Raw genomic sequence first — 17,837 nt, 5'->3', positions numbered from 1 at the left:
CAATGATTTTCAGGTAAGAAAATGAGAAAGCATTTGACTTCTTATCATGTGAAAAAAGAGAATAAAACCAGTGTATGCAAAGACAGAGGCTGAGATAGGCAGTAACTTGAACTTCAAAGAAATTCATTTGTGCACCTATTTCTGTTGTATTCTGTCTTTCTGATCTGTTTGCTTCTGCCCCCTGTAAAATGAATCAGTCTGACATTTTATCAACTTTTTTGAAAAGTGAGATGAAATGAAGTAGAACACATTAAAGGGGTGAAGCAGAGCAGATCTGAAAGAGAACAGAATTCTTTAATACTTGGTGTCTGCTTTTTTTATTGTTCTTAAAGAGCTAGAGTGGGTTTGGTTGCTATCTCCTCATTTTTACTTCATGATATTACCTTACTGTTATATTGACTTGGATATATTTTTAAAAAAAAGTCTGTTGAGAACATTGACATATATACTTACCATATTTCCTTTAGTGATTTTGATTTTTTCGATTTCAGTATTTATCAGTCTGTTTGTTTCCTGATTTGGTGTCATCTTATTTCCTTGACTTGTATATATAATGTGTGATTTCTTTGAAAATTCCTAATTTTTATAATCAGTAGTCAACATTTTCACCCAAGTTCAAGAAGAAAAGCTTATGAGAATTAGTACCTTCTAATTTTTTGTCTAATATATTTTACTATATACATATAATTTACTATTAAGTTCTTGAAGGAAATAATTTGTAAATAAAACCTTTCTTAGCAATCAATGACAACTCATGACTTGAAAGTTTTCACACTGAATTCTGGTAAAACATTTTGAAATAAGTCTTCCCTAACCCTCCTTAGTTCCAGTGCTTTCCACTTCATTAATGATTTCCTGTTTATCTTGTGTATAGCTTATTATGTATGTATTTCTTTGTATGTTGTTGCTCCCGTTGGATTGTAAGTTCCTTGGGGGCAAAGTCTGTCCCCAGTGCTTAACACACAGTTCCTGGCACATAATATGTGCTTAATAAATATTTATTGATTGACTGTGCTGTTAAGTTATTAGTGATCTATTTAAACTGAAGTATGCACAGTTCATTATTATTTTGGATCTCTTCCAGAAACAGATGGAGCTTCATTCAGAATTAACACAAGTGGACAAGGATTTTTGGATGAAAATATACCATTAAAACTATCATTTCATTTACCAGCTACTTACCCATTTTGTCTACCAGGGATCTCTGTTAACTCTCAGCACCTTACCAGGGCACAGTGTATAGTTATAAAAGAGAAGCTACTTGAACAAGCAAAAAAACTTTTGTCTGAACCGATGGTACACGAACTGGTTCTCTGGATTCAACAAAACCTTAAACACGTCATTGGGCAGCCAGAAACAACTGTTAGCTCTGAAAACTGCACTTTGTCAACAAGTATGTCCATGGATGATGGAACTTGGATAGCCCTTTTGCATTTAGATCACATGAGAGCAAAGACTAAGTATGTCAAAACTGTGGAGAAGTGGACTTCAAATTTAAGACTTACTGGAAGACTGATGTTTTGGGGCAAAATAATACTCATTCTTCTACAAGGAGACAGAAACAGTATCAAGGTGCCATTGAATACTGAATGAAAGTTTGGTTATTTTGTTACTTAAGAATGGGTGGATAAGAGTGTTTCATAGCAGTTAGTAAGGATGGGCAAATTATTAGGGATATGTCTGTAGTCTATATTACTGTTGTTGTAAGCCTGTATTTTCTTTGAAAGAATATCTTTGTCTACTGGTTACACACAACAAACCTATGAAGCCTTGAAGAGTTTTTTGTTTTTATTTATTCAATTATGCCATTTGAAGTTAGTGGCTGATAAAAGGTATGAGATGAAAATAAAGATGTATACCCTGTTCCTGTGTCTTACAGTGTTGGAGAGACTTTAAGTTTTGTTCCAGTATTTAATTTTCATTCAAGGATCAGCCTAAATTTAGAGAGGTTCATTGTCAAACATTAGCCTAGATAATTAATTTTATGTCCACAGTGACATGTGAAAGAGCTTTTAACAGAAGTAGTACTCACATCAATAAAATAACATCTTTTGAAGTGTATAAAGAAATTAATATGTATGTTTATATATTAGCTCCTCATAGGCACAGGAGGGCATAGTATGTTATATTTGGGATAAACAGTAGTTTTTTTCTTACCTCTTGGCAATTAAAAAAAAATTTTTTGCGGGGGCATCTGTGCTGCTTGGAAAGAGTAGTCTGTGTCTTACAACTGAGATTTAGTTTCAGAGATGTAGAACTATTATTGCTGTCAGTTCATTACCTCCTACCATCTTTTTTTTCTTTCTAGCTGACTTGTCTGAGGAGCTGCTTTCAAAATTAGTCCCTTTTTACATTTTGTATATCCCTTGAAATTTTTGTAACCTATTTATCTTGGAGACCAAGAGAGAAAGATTGTGATTATTAAAATATTTAACAGAGTGTATTAATAAGTTTTGTTCTTCTAGGTAAGTCAAAGTAACAAAAATTTTTAGAAATTGCCTTTACTTTGTTTCATCTCAGATAACCTGTAATTATAAAGATTAAGAACTTTGGTATTGCTGCTTCATGGTATAATCTTATTATAAAACATTATCTTGGTATTTATTCAGATTAGTATTGAATTATATAGTTAAAACATTATCAGATTTTAGTTGTATCCTTTTTTGGGGTCTGTGAAAGGATTCCATGTGTTCCAAGGTAATTTGCATTGAATTTAAGCTAATTGGATCTTTATAGGCAAATATTCAGGTAGAGATCTAGATCCATTTGCTTGTTCATATACCACCCATAGACATCAGGAACTTGTGATTTGTTTAGTGTAGGAATCCTTGTGTGGGAATATCCTTCCATTTACACAGATTGCAAACCATTTGTAGATGTAGTTTCAGACAACTGCTGGAGACCCAGAGAGATTAAATGACTTACTCAGTTCACATAGTGAATATTTCCGAGGTTATACTTGAACTCAGGTTTTCCTAAGTTCAAGATGAGTTTTCTCCCCACAACCACACTGCCTCTCAAAAGAAAGACTAAGTGAAGTTATAGTAGATGGATTAATTTGGATAAGTTAGTCAACAAGCATCTAGGTGATTTGGAACAGTTATCAGTGGATAGGGACACAACATTGGCAAATTTCTCTTTTCAGAATTCACTTTTTAACCTGTCTGTATACTGGAATTCTGCAAAAATATATATATTTTTTTCAGATTTTAAAAAGATCCTATATTAGTTTGAAGGATCAAGTCATACCCATTTGAAGAGAGGTAATGTGCTGTAGTAGATAGAGAGCTGGTCTTAGAGTCAGAAGACCTGCGTTACAGCAGCTCTTCAACTATAAGTTACTGAGCAATTGCCATCTGTATTGGAAGAGGGAATTTGCTCAGTAAGAGTCCCTTCACCAATAAAATTGCAGTTTAGGACAAAATTTTTTAAAAATATATTCTAAACCTATTCATTGAGACCATGAATATGGCCTGAAAATACCTGACTCTTCCTGTCATCTGTATGCAAACTCAGAGGTAACTATATAAAAATATGGGCTAGAAAATGGATATTTTTTATATATAAAATAAACCCTGTATTTATGAGTTTTAAAACTAAATCTCTAAGATAGTAAGATTTGTATTTAATGTTCTCATTTATCATTTAGGAATACCTGATTCTTCAGAAAACCTCCAAAGTTGATGTGGACTCAAGCGGAAAGAAATGCAAAGAGAAAATGATTAGTGTACTCTTTGAAACAAAAGTACAGATGGAACACAAAAGGTATAATTTAGTACTGTTGCAGATAGAAAAGCAACTGAATCGATAATTACATTCTGACAAATCTAGGCATATTCATGAGTTTCTCTTGTATAATGTAGGTTCCTGGCATTTGAAGTCAAAGAGTATTCATCGTTGGATGAGCTACTAAAGGAATTTGAAGCTGCAGGGCTTAAGGAGCTGTTCTCTGAGTTTGTACTTCCACTGGTAAAATGAAATAAGAAACTCAGGAGTCTTTTAGTAAAACAGAAATTTCGTGGATTGGTTTCTGTGAGCAATTATGTCAAAACTTTTGAGGAGCAACTTTAATTTTTTTGGAATAAAATGTGAAAATGTCTCAACTCAAGGAAAAATAATTTGCATTTCATTAAAAAGTTAGATTTAATTAAGCAATTTATTAAGTTCTTCTGTTCAAGTCAGTATGGTAAGCACTGGGAATAGAAAAGCAAAGAAAAATAGTTTTGACTGTGTCTTGATATTTACCAAGAAAGTCTGGATTTTAATTATTGACACATTTTTGAAAGCCAGAGTGTGAAGAAATGATGGTAAATTCTACCGTCTTTCCAGGTTACACATTTCTCCTTTCATTTATGCATCAGTTTCTTAACTGTAACCTGACTGAACCGAAAGAAGTCCTGTTTTTATGAGAAATTTTTTTTTCTGGAAGTCCTTATTACTTTTCTTTAAAATAAATGATATATAAAATTATTTACTTTCGTATTTTCATTTTTTAAAATAGCATTGTTATCTTAGATACAGAGATTTTTCCTCTCAAGGAATATAAATTGAAAGAAACCTCAGAGGCCTAATTCAACCTACACCTGAACAAAAATTCCCTCTATAACTGGCATATGTGACAAATGAATGAATAAATAGAAAACATTTATTGTCCACTATATGATGGGCATTGTGCTGGGGATAGCAGTTTAAAAAAAAAGTCCCTGTCCTTAATGACCTTACATTTTAACAGGGGAAGATAGCACACACAAAAAAGTGGGGCTAGTGAAGGGAGTTTAGGTCTAGGAAATTACAGGAATTGTGAGTGGAGGCATAGTGTAGTGAATTATTGCATTCTTTTTTTTTTTTTTGGTGAGGCAATCAGGATTAAATGATGTGCCCAGGGTCACACAGCTAGTAAGTTTCAAGTGTCTGAGGCTGGATTTGAACTCAAGTCCTCCTGACTCCGAGGCCAGAGTTCTATTATTGCATCACCTAGCTGCCCCACAATTATTACATTCTTTCCAGGAACATGGCAGTATTGATCTGATTACTGATCCCAGTGTAAGATGTGGAAACAGGGCAGATAGAAGGGTACTCAAATTCCCTGTTTTTTTTTTTTTTTGGTCATGGATAGCTAGGTGGGATGTGAAGGATGTTCTGTTATTTACTAGAGTGAATTTGCATTCACTTATGAGTTAGAATGCCCAAATACCTCAATCCCAGGGCAGAGTTCTAAAACTTAATGGATTAAGTGAAGGGAAAATCTACTAACTTCTAAACCACTTTTGGATTGCTCTAACAAGGTTAAGAGGGCAGCTAGATAGTGCAGTGAGTAGAGTGCCAGGCCTGGAATCAAGAAGATTTGAATTCAAATGTGGCCTCAGGCACTTACTAGCTGTTTGACCCTGGGCAAGTCACTTAACCCTGTTTACCTCAAATTCCTCATCTGTAAAATGAGTTGGAGGAGGAAATGACAAACTACTCCAGTATCTTTGCCAAGAAAACCCCAAAATTGGGATCACAAAGAGTTGGACAAGACTGAACAACAATAGTTAGGAAGTTTTTCCTTACACCAAATCTAAATGTGCCACTTTATAACATCTGTTCATACATTGTAATTTGGCTTCTAGGTCTAAGTGGAACGAGTCCATTTCGTTTTATACCTGACATCTCTTCAAATATTTGAAGACAGCTTTCATGTCCCTTAAGTTTTCTCCAGTCTGAATATTTTCATATTTAGTCCTGTGATCTTAATATTTCAAGTTGGAGATAAAAAAATATTTTATATTGATTGCCTTTTGATGTTGCTGAAACCAGTAGTCTACAAAACACTAATACTTTTAAAAATATCATAGTGGCATTAAGGTTGTATAGAACCCAGTTTACAGTTCCTTTCTTTGTGGCCCCTAAGCAGCATGGTACTATTAGCAGCAAGATTAGAAATGTCATTTTAATTAAAACTCTCATATGAAAATGCATTGTTTAGCTTTATAAGTGGAGAAATGCTTTTCATAAAATGACCTTGCCTTGTTGGACAAAGAAAATTGAAAAGTGATATAAATATTAGTTTTTATTTCTTGTGAAATCTATTAAGCACAATATCCTTGAGATACATTTATGTTCCATGGGGGAAATAAACCATACCATAACGCATATAATTTAAAACCTCTGTAAACTTTAAATGGTTACAGCAGACCTGTAAGTAGGCCAGTATACCCAGGAGAGGGTACCTATTATATATACATGAAGCCATTGGGCCTTCTAAGTCAACAGGCAAAGTGGTAGAGGAGGCCATGCGTTTAATATCTAGTCCTTATAGGCAGAGAAGAAAGGCAAAGACATCATAGTGTGTTCTAATGAATAGAACAGTCCTGATTTTCTGTTAACGTCCAATTTAGGAGGGAAAGGAATTGTAACAGAATTTGAGTTGAATGGGGCTTCAGAAGTCACCTTCATAACTCACGTCTGAAAAAGAAACTTGTTTACAATGTAATCAACAAATATTTATCTAAAGCAAGGGTTCTTAACTTCAGAGGTCAGTGAACTTGTTTTCTTGATATTTTGACAAATGTATTTCAATATAATTGGTTTCCTTTGTAATCCAGTGTGTTTTATACACGTAAAAAGATTTTGAGAGAGGGTTGGTAGGCTTCTTCACCGGGTTGCCAAAGGAGTCCATAACACAAAAGGTTAAGAACTCCTGATTTGAAGACGTCAAGTGAAGAGAGAAACCACTACATTGTAAGGCAGCCCTTTCCACTTTTGATTTGCTCTAATTGTTAATTCATCTTAAAATATGTATACACATATATATTTTAATGCTCATTCTTGCACCTATTCTGCCTTCTGGTGCCAGGTGAACAAAGTATAATCTTTTTTTTTTTTTAACATTTATTTTATTTTGTTTGTTTTGTTTTGCTAGGCAATGGGGTTAAGTGACCTGCCCAGGATCACACAGCTGGTAAGTGTTATGTGTCTAAGGCTGGATTTGAACTCAGGTCCTCCTGACTCCAGGGCTGGTGCTCTATCTACTGCGTCACCTAGCTGCCTCGAACAAAGTATAATCTTGCTTCTATTTGACAGTCCTTCAGGTGCTTGAAAACAGCTATTCTCTATCCTTTAAATTTCTTTTCTACAGGCTAAAAACACCAGTTCCTTAAACAGATCCACATACAGTATGAACTTGAAGTCATTCATCATCCTGTGTACTCTCAACACACTTTCTCACTCATGTTCTTCCTAAAATATGCTGTCTAAAACTGATCATAGCACCATAGATGTGATCTGACCAGGGGCAGAACATGTTAGGACTATAGTTTCCATATTCCTAGAAAATATGCTTTTTAAAAAATTTAGTTTTAACTGCTATCTTTTCTTTTAGATTTCTCCTTATATCCCTCTCCCTCATGCTCCCAGGAGAGTGATCAACCTTATAACAAGGAATGTTTTTTGCAAGAAGAAAAATCCAGTAAATTCAGCCAACACATTGAAAAAAATTATACTAAATTCGTTGTTCTGCATTTGTGGACCCTAATTTCTGCAAAGATGCAGAGGAAGATAGCTTCTTTTATCTTTCATTGGGGGCCAAGCTTGTTCATAATATCACAACATTTAGTTTTGAGTTTTTTGATTTGCATTGTTTTAGTCAATGTGAATATTGTTTTCCTGGCTCTGTTTACTTCACTTTTTAATTAACATATATATATATCTATATATCTATATAGATATATATCTATATAGATATCTATATATCTATATATCTATATAGATATATATCTATATATATCTATATATCTATATCTATATCTATATCTATATGTATAGATATATATCTATATATATATCTATATATCTATATCTATATCTATATGTATAGTCTTTCTATTAATGACCAGCTTGGAATATGTGACCCAGTGAAATGTCTGGGTCAAAGAGGCTAGATTTTAGTGACTTCATTTGAGTAATTCCAAGTTGCTTTCCAGAGTGCTTAAATTATGTCTTTCTTAATGTAGCCTTCTTGATGTCATGTCATGGTCTTGTTTGAGAATGAAGGACAAACAACAAGGGTTGAGTGGGTTCCATGAAGGGTCTTTGGCATTTGAGAGTGTCACTGACCCTTTTTATTAACTATGGCTTGCATGATTAGTAAGATGATTACCCAGAAAATTATGTCTCTTGAACTTTTAATACATTGTACAAGGATAACAGTAACAGAGCCACAACAAAGAGACCAGGAAGAGACTTTCTAAATGTATAACAGGAAACATGGCTGAAAGTATAAATCTAGTGGTAGTTTGTAATTCATTCTCACTAGTCTCACTTTCTCCTCTGGAGACATCAGAGTCCAGTGGCAAGATATAGATACAGATCAGGACAACTGGAGATGGCCCCCCAATCAATACTCATATGCCCTTGGAAGAGTGGGTGTTCCTGAGGGTGACAATCAGCTCTGATTAGTTAACAAGTAAGGAAAGAATGGATATTCTAATGAGAGACTATTCTAATGAGAGACTGGAGGATATGATTTTGATTATGTCATTTACTTCCCATTCACTCCAAGCCTTGGCAATCTAGGTAAAGGATCAATCCCCACTCAAACCTGAGTAGGACACCATGGGCTTCTTCACTTGGATGGGGTCTGAACAAGATTGAGAAGAAAGTTAATCCAGTCTCACTATTAGCAATGTACTTCAGATGCTGGCTTCACCTAGAGAATATAGGAAGGGAAAAACCTGGATCTCCCCAATAATCGATTATATAACAATCATTTCTCTCACAATCACTCTGTGCTGCATTCATTCCCCCTACATTTTTAATTTTTGGTATGTTAAAGAGGCAAATAATCTCTTCAGTTCTGGTTTTCTTCTAAACATGTTTCAAACTCTTCTTTACTATTGAACATCCATCTTTTGTTCTGTGTAATTAAACTCAAATTTACAGGATAGGTCACCCTGAGCTACATCCTGAACTCTGTTGCTGTTTGGAACACGTTCCATCCCTTCTTGCATTTTCTAGTGGGTACGAAACAGTCTTGCATTATTTGGATGCCCTTTCCTTTGTATTTGAAGGGCTTTTTCCTGGTGGCTGGCAGACCTTGTTTCTAAATGAAATTGTTAAATTTGACTGTGTCTTGGAGTTGCAGTCTTGAGTTTTTTTTTTCCCCTGGAGGTGATCTGTGAATTCTTCTAATTGGAATTTCATTTTCTATGTTTAGAAGTTCTGGCCAGTTCTCTTCTATCATTTCCTTCCTTATGGTGTTAAAGTTTTTTGTCTTTTTGTGTTATTCTGGGATACATATGATCCTTAGGTTGTCACTGTGCAGCCTGTCTTTGTGTTCAGTATATTTTGTTTATATAATGAGCGTATTTTTTTTAATGTTACTGTTTTTTGTTTCTCTTCTTCTAGGTTGTCCTTCATTTTTGTATATTTGCATCCTCAATCTATTGTTCTCTCTTTTGTTTCTTTGGTGAACCTTGTCATTGCAGATTCAAATTTTTCTATCCTGTTCATTATTTTTGCTGTATAGAACATAAAATTCTGTTCTCATGTTTTTCTTTTCTATCACTCAGGAATAGTTTGTTGTGGTTCCATGTTCTCCTTAAATTCCACAGGGTTCCCTGTCTCATCAAGTATTAGATCATTTTCCTTTTTTTTTTTAGCAGTGCTTATTCATAAATGTCTGAATTTGTTTGCTAGATTTGGAGACCATATTTCCTTCTACTATTAATGTTTTTCCTGTTGATTTATCTGCTTATGTTCTAGGTCTTTGAGTTTTTGCCTTCCTTTGGTAGTTTCATTCCCCCCCCCCTTATTTTCCTTTATTATTCACTTTCTGATTCCTTCTCCTCTGATTGTGATTACCTTGTGAGCTGGGTCTTAAAGTGTCTGAACCTCCTCTCACGCTGGGCAATGCCTGGGTCTATGCCTCAATTGACCTTTGCGTGTTCAGAACTGGCAGAGTGCTTCATAGTGCCCTCAGGCTTTGTGGAGTGATACACAGCCTCCCACACACATGATGTTCAGACCTGGTGAACAGCCACACTCCCTCTGTTGCTCAGCTCTCTGGCCTGGCACAAGCAGTTTAGAACTTTGCTGTGTTGGTGCTTCCAGGTTGCACTGTGCCTTGCCTCCCAACTCCCCTCTCCTTTTGCTTCTGAAGGACTGTGGCCAAGTTGGCAGTTGAGGCCCAAAAAACCTTTCCTAGCCAGGAGCCAGAGGCTCTGTGGCACTGGAAAGAGGGAATGGGGACCAGGGTGAAGGGGTGAGTTTTGATGTAAGCTTGTATTGTGTCCTTGGGTCTGCTAGTACAGCCTTGCTGACTAGCGTGGGTGGTAGGGAACGGATGCTGAGTATCAGTTCCTGGGTTTGGGGATATTTTTTTTAAAGCTTGTTTTGGGTCCTGGGTGTCCTAGACCATGGAAATAGCTGAAGTTGCTTTTATCCTTGGCTCATAATTTCTCTTTTGGAGAGGTTTTAGATCAGAGGGGAATGGGGATCAGAGAAAATGTTAAGTCCATCACCTTGTTGCTCATATGACCTGGAAGTCTCTAGGTAGAGAGGTTCTTAACTTTTTTGTGTGTGTCGTGGACCTCTTTGGGAGTTTGGATAAGTCTATGGACCACTTCTCAGAGAGAATGCATAAATAAATGCTTAAAATAAGATGCAAAGGATTATAAAGAAAACAATTATTTCAAAATATAGTTATGAAATATAAAAAAGTTCATAAGAACCTCTGTCATTTAAAGCAATAAGACTAAGAAACAAAAGGCTGTGTGGTTATTAAATGGATTTTCATTTTATTTCTTTATCATCATCCTGGGAAGGACCAAGATCAGATCCCAGTGCTTTGCCTGTAGCCTTTGTGTATCTCTTCAACTCAGTGTGCTTATAGAAACTTTTAGAAGTAAACTCCCAAGTTTAAGAAATAACTTTCTCCCTTAAAATATACCAAATTTGTTTTAATAATTTGGGTCAATGAGCAAATTATTTGAAATATAAAATCTAAGAATTTTATAACAGTTTTGTGATCAAGTTATCACATAACAGTCAGCAAAATCATGAAGTAGGTCAAATGTGTCTTATTCATTTCCCAGTTTTCCACCCTATTTTTTATTCCCTCTTCACAACCACATAAAATATCTTTTCTGCAGCTTGCCTTTGAGAAGAGCAAAACTGACTTCTATTAGTCACTGTAAGCAATTCTAACTTTAAGAAGCTGAAATAGGCATTAACTAGATAGTATAAAGTTTTGAGCTCACCTTTTTTTTTTCGGGTACCTAAATACTTATGGGTTTCTAAATGGAGCTATCAACTTGACATTGCTAAGCTTTTATTGGCAACAAATAACTAAGATGGTGGCTGGAAAGAATCCAGAGGATGAGCTCAACCCTTATTCATTCCTCCTGCTTTTTATCACTGCTATCCTTTTAAGCATAATAGGATTATTATCAGATGCAAGAATTGATCCTAATCCTAAGAGAATAGTAGGTTTCTCAGTCAAGGAGAAAACTATCTTTTCCAGTAGAATGGCTGTGAAGTAGAACTGGAAGACATGAAGGAGGGTAGCAATGGGGATAGTAGAAGTAACTAAGCAGAGATCTGATTCTCTCTTCTCTCTCCAGGCTTCTTCAATTCTGACTTTGGTAATCTTAATTTCTCAGGCAGAGATTTTGTAGGATGATTCATATCATCTTGGAGATAGCTTACTAGACATGTTCGGTGTACAAATGCTCAATTCAGCCTAAATATTTGCATCAGCTGTATTGATATTTAGTAGTTCTAGGCACTATCCTCATTTCTTCCTTTTGCTGTCTATATTGTTCATTTAGGAAAAAGCTATTGAGTATTTTTTATGGACATGGTACTATTCTAGGCACACTTCAGAACTTACATACACATAAAACAATTTCTTCTCCGACAGCTTATGATCTAGTAGGAGAGATATTTTGAATTTAAAATATGGACTGGATCTTAGTCACCTAAAAGACCTTTTGCTGGTCTGCAGCTGTTAATTGCTAAGAAATGAAAGTTGTTAGTGGGTAATAGAAGTAAGATTTGGTTCAGTTCAACTTATTCCTATTAAGTGTTGTAGTGAAAAGAGTAATGGATTTGAGTCAGGAAGACATGGGTTAAAATCCTGTTTTTGATGCTGCTGGCAGTGTGAGATAGGGCAAGTCCCTTAAACCTCTTAGCTTGTTTTCTCCTGTAATATAATAATATCTGTAGTAACTACCTCAAATGGTCGTTATATATATCCAAACTATAATCTATGTAAAAGTGCCTTTTGAAAACCACAATGATCCACACAAATGTTGCTACTTAAAGGATTTGTAATTTTGTCAATGTGGGTACTCCTATTGATACAATTTAGAGTCCCTTTGTAATTTAGTACACTGTCCCCAAGAGTTGTTATGGTCAAAAATTCATCCCCCTTCCGCCAGCTACTGATAAGTTTCTGTAAACTTAGCCAGACTGTTCCTTGCACGTACTTAAAGCCTTTCCAAGAATCTGTGAGATGTTTAACTCTGTGGACATAGCTTGAAAGAAACCAGAAGAACTGCCATATTCATGCAATAGTCACACTGATAGGCTATGCAAAATAGATTAACGTGCTAAAAGCAAATTAAGCATAGTTAACAAATATACTGCATGATTCATGATGCTAATTCGAATGTCTAAAAAGCAAAAGACAAAAAGCATGAAGCCATGAATATATGCATAATTGAATACATGTAATTTCACGCAGAGCATACCTTACTTGAGTAAGAGTTGGCATTATCATTTGGCTACATATATAGCTGTTTATCTAGTTTCAACTGAGACGTTAGAAGTTAGCCTGGTCACCATTCAAATAGGCTTTGCTTTTCTGTGATTTATTGTTGGCTGATGGTATTGGTTGATCATAATCTGCATCAAGGACTATAATCTCCACTTTCCTAAACCCAAGATTCTAGAGGGGCCAGGCTACCTCGCAGTTGTTAGTAGTTCTTGAGGTACAATCTTCTTCATTCATAGGTCCAATTTTCATTTGAAATGACTGTTTTTGATCCATTGCCTGGGTCGGGCACACTTTGTAATAAGTAATAAGTAAGAGGTCTTGGTTTAGAGTCTGCTGAGATCAATGTCTGTCAGTCTCAACTTGCTTGGTAGAGTCCAACTAATTCAGCTGTTGGCAATAAATGCTTTGAGTGGATTATCTTTGCAAGCTACCTCCCACCCATGACTGTTTTGTAAATAGGCAAGTTGCCCATTCTCTCCACTATTAAGTATGGAGTGGTTTTCCATTGATCTGTTAACTTGTGCATTTTCTGACTACCAATATATCTCAGCAATCTGTCACCTTGTTGACGGTTTCACCAACAAATTTGGACCATTATATATTTTGTTCCTTTCGGTGTTCTTATGGGCTGAAATGTAGATAAATAGTAAGCTTCCTTTAGCTTCTCAGCTGAGAATTATATTGATTTCTGCAATCTCTCAATCTTTGGAGACTCCCAAACACAAAGCAGATAGTATGGTTCATGCCCCTAAATCACTAACTAGGGTATTAAGCCAGGGGCCTCATTCCTGGTAGAGTTGTATGTATCTACCAGAAAAGTGAGATGCCTACTCTGCTGAGATTTTTGTTCTAGTTTCAGTATTCCTACTACATTTATCAGTGAATGGCTAAAATGTTAAGATAGTGGGTCTCCTTTAAGGTAGTAAGGCATTTTTCTAGACTTCTTAATGCTAGTCAAAACTCATGCTGAAACATGCTATTCATTTCCAGATAGTGAGCATAGAGATTTAAGCATATTTTCTTTTCTCCTTTTTTTTTTTTGACATAACAAATGTGGGAACTTGTTATGGGTTTTCTTTTTCTTGCCTTCTCAGTGTGTGTGGGAGGGGAAGAAGGGAGAGAAATTTGAATGGAAAATAAATAAAATTTTGAAATACCAAAGCTAACATTTCTTTGAGCAGTATGCTTTCTAAGTCTCTGCCCGGGTCTGAATAGGTCCTGGCAGGAAGTCTATATACTGAAAAATTTCTCTCACTATGTTTTAGCATCTGTGGAAGCTTTCTGTTTCTTGTTTGGGTTTTCTTGTATATACCTTGTGAAATGATCATTTACCACTAATATGTTACTTTTGCTATTCTCTTCAAGAAATAAAAAGTAAATGCAGACAAATTTTAGAGTTTTATTGGTGCTAACATTCTCCAAATATGCAGCCTGAGTTGGTAGTGCTTTTTCTTTGTACACACTGAGCGCAAGTCACACTTTTTGGTGACCTGTATGACTGTCTTGAGCAGGAAAAATATTTCTTGCAACTCTAGGGTTATTTCTTGACCCATATTTCCAACCAGAGTCATTATATAAAGTTTTCATGACCATAGAGTGATATGCCCCAGCCAGTATCAATTGCTTTTGATTATCATTCATGTCCTCAGTTACAGTCCAGTATGGTACTCCTGATCACAGCTCCTATTTCTGCCATTGTCTTGATAATAACGTACCTTCGAGGGAATGGCATTTGAGCCCTCTGACATTACTGCCTTGCTTCTTATCATATATTCACACAGTCCTTCATAAGCATCAGCCATCTGTTCTTTTCGCCATCATGCACAGACAACAAGGTAAATAGCATTGGCTTAGTGGAGCGAAGTTCACATGTACTGTTGGCGTATTATCTGGTGGAACCTTTCAGTTGAACTGTCATCTCTTTGGCTTCCTGCTCCTTGGCTGTTACATATTTCAGTCCTTTATGGTTTCCTTGTCACATGGCCTTCTGCGTAGGACATCTACTTCCATATCTTTTCCAGTTGGTAGTGGATGTTGAATTCATAGTTGTCTAGTGCTGCCACCCATTTCTGGTAGACAGCATCCAAAAAGGCTGGTCAAAATATGCCAGTGGATTTTTATCAGTCCAGACTTGAACATCACTCCATGCAAATAGTCTTTGAATTTTTCAGTGATCTTCCATTTCAATGTGAGAAACTCTACTAGTTTGGATAAATGATAGGAGCTGGGATGGTGGTTCCTTTCTTAGCTGAATTCCAACCCTCCTACCCACTCAGTACCGTTGCCACTGTTTGGCCATGACCATAGAATAATTTGAATTTATGTATGCATTCTAAGTGTGATTCAAGGGTTCCATTTTCTTCTCTCCATTCCTCCCAGGTGCTCAAAAACAAGCCCTTATGGCTTTCCATTAACTAGCAGATTTTGTTATTATCAGAATCCTACCAGTCTTGTATTAGTTCTAGTGCACATCTGGCCTGGTTCTCTAAAAGTTTTCCTCAGAACAACTAGGGTTATTCCCTGAAAATGTTTCTAGATTTAGCTTATCTTTGCTGTCTAACAATGTGTACAGTTTTCAGTCTAAAGGGGAAGCAACCTTCTCAGTGCTTTTTAGGGGATCTAGCCACCAACTGACATATTGGTGAGGTGACTCCATGCATCATGATGGAACTATCTTTTGATCTTCCTTCTAGGGCCATATTGCTATTTGGGTTGGGGAAGCTTCCCCCCTCTCCCTCCACCTTTTTCCCTCCTCCCCTCACCCTCACCATCCCCACCAGGGATAACAGAAAAACATCTTTGGTTTATAGAGAGCAGACTCAGCATTGTTCAAGAATAATTCTGCTGGGAAACGTCCTTCTGGAACATTCTATGTAGATGAAACCCCAAACCTATTTCAAATCCTCCAAATTTTACTTGCTATGTTGCCATCATTTCAATTCACTAATGTATGTGTGGTACTTTCTTCCCCTCAAATGGAGGACTTGTGAATCAATTTCCAAGATTGCACCCTATTTGATTTTTTAAAGGTATTCTCAAATGTTCAAATGACTCTGTTAATTCAGAGAATATATCCTTCGGAGATGCTTCCAACCTCACTCCCACATATACTTTTGATAGTTCCCTGTTCTGTTTACTTGATCTTCATGAAATCTGTGACATCCTTTTTAATAAACACATGTTCTGTTCCACATATCAGTAGTACTTTATGAATATCAACTTCCATAAATTGACAACATTTTTCAAATGCTATTCTCATATTCTCACAGTGTTGTTCCATAATGTCAGTCTACCCAACCACCAAGCAATTTGATCAATTTCAACAATCCAGATTAGAAATACAGTAATAATAATGTCATCCATAGTTATTAGCAGATTATGTAATTATAGGATGGTGTCCTCTTAGACATAAATCAGAACTAAGATTTTTTTTGCAGCTATGTAAAACATTTCCTTATTAGTCATTTTATGAGAAGATTAATTAAAAAAAGTGAAAAATGGCATGCTTCAGTCTGTATTCAATCACTATCAGTTCTTTCTCTGGAGTCTGATAGTGAACTTCCTCATAAGTCCTTTGGGATTGTTTTGGATCATTGTATTGCTGAGAATAAGTCATTCACAGTTCTTCACTGAACAGTATCATTGTTACTGTGTACAATTTTCCTTTGGTTCTATTCACTTCACTATGCATCAGTTCATGTAAGTCCAGGTTTTTCTGAAATCAACCTGCTTGTCATTTCTTATAATACAATAATATTCCATCATACTCATGTACCATAGCTTGTTTAGCCATTCCTCAACTGATGGACATCCCTTTGATTTCCAATTCTAAGCCACCACAAAAGGAGCTGCTATAACTACTTTGGTACAAATAGGTCCTTTTTCCTTTTTTTGGATGTCTTTGGGATATAGACCTAGCAGTGGTATAGCTGGATCAAAGGGTATGCACAGTTTGGTTGCCATTTTTGCATAGTTCCAAATTGTTCTCTAGAGTGGTTGGATCAGTTCACAACTCCACCAACAGTGCATTAATGTCCCAGTTTTCCAACATCCTCTCCAACATCCAAATTTTTCTATTTTGTCATATTAGCCACCCTGATATGTGTGAGGTTGTACCTTAGAGTTGTTTTAATTTGCATTTCTCTGACCAATAGTGATTTAGAGCATTTTAAAAATATGACTATAAATAGCTTTAATTTCTTTGTCTGAAAGCTGCCTGTTTGTATCCTTTGACCATTTATCAGTTGGGGAATGAATTATATTATAAATTTGACTCAATTATATATTTGAGAGATGAGGCCTTTATCAGAGGTACTTGTTCAAAATTCTGCCCCCCCCCCAGTTTTTTGCTTTCCTTATAATTTTGGTTGCATTGCTTTTGTTTGTGCAAAAAACTTTTTAATTTTAAATAATCAAGATTATCTATTTTATATTTTGTAATGCCCTCTATATCTTCTTTGGTCCTAAACTCTTCACTTATCCATAAATCTGCCATAAATTATTTCATGCTTTCTTAATTTGCTATGGTATTACCCTTTAGTTATAAATCATGCACCCTTTTTGACCTTATCTTGGTATACAGTGTTGTTGTTGTTGTTGTTTGTCCTTCCTTCTTGGGAAGGTGATGCCATGACATACAAGTAAATTGGATTTAAGTGAAGGAGGACTGGGCAAAGTCACCAGCGTCACTTTTTCCTCCAGTGCCATCTGGGTTCAGTGGCCAGATGTAGATCAGGATGACTGGAGATGACCCTGGATGCAGTTGGAGACCCTGGCCTTTTTAAGCTAAGGTCTTTAATAGGTGTCAGTTTGACTGAGGCAACAAGTGGTTAAAGCTAGGTAAGAAAGGAGGCAAAGAATGGCCTCTTTTACCTAGTTAAAAAAAATACCAGTCTGGGAGGGGAAGACTCTCAGGGTTTCTGGCCAAAATAGAAACAATTGCTATTTGCATTTGCTCTGAGCCAATCGGGGCCCAAACAATGAACAAGGAGGACTTAGGGCCAGTCAATGAGAGTCAGACAGATTTGGGCTTAAGGCAAAGTCCTTAAGGAAAAAAATCTAGCCTCTAAACTCCAAG

General features: G+C 36.0%; 1 protein-coding gene across 4 annotated transcripts in view; it reads left to right on the top strand.

Annotated features, from left to right (window-relative positions):
• RWDD3 (RWD domain containing 3) overlaps positions 1-17,837 on the top strand; it is an 86,205-nt gene that overhangs the window by 19,889 nt on the left and 48,479 nt on the right. For 2 of the 4 annotated variants that reach the window (XM_020999498.2, XM_078155004.1), the window contains exons 2-5: positions 1,085-1,572; positions 3,650-3,765; positions 3,864-3,969; positions 6,905-6,943. In XM_020999498.2, coding sequence (XP_020855157.2) covers positions 1,085-1,572; positions 3,650-3,765; positions 3,864-3,969; positions 6,905-6,943 — 749 coding nt within the window. The remainder of the gene's footprint in view (positions 1-1,084; positions 1,573-3,649; positions 3,766-3,863; positions 3,970-6,904; positions 6,944-17,837) is intronic. The other 2 variants (XM_020999506.2, XM_078155005.1) reach the window with 2 other exon arrangements.

Source organism: Phascolarctos cinereus, unplaced genomic scaffold (genome assembly GCF_003287225.1).
Source record: "Phascolarctos cinereus isolate Bilbo 61053 unplaced genomic scaffold, phaCin_HiC Scaffold_5;HRSCAF=322, whole genome shotgun sequence".
Lineage (NCBI taxonomy): Eukaryota > Metazoa > Chordata > Mammalia > Diprotodontia > Phascolarctidae > Phascolarctos > Phascolarctos cinereus.
This window is presented reverse-complemented; position numbering and strand designations above follow the sequence as displayed.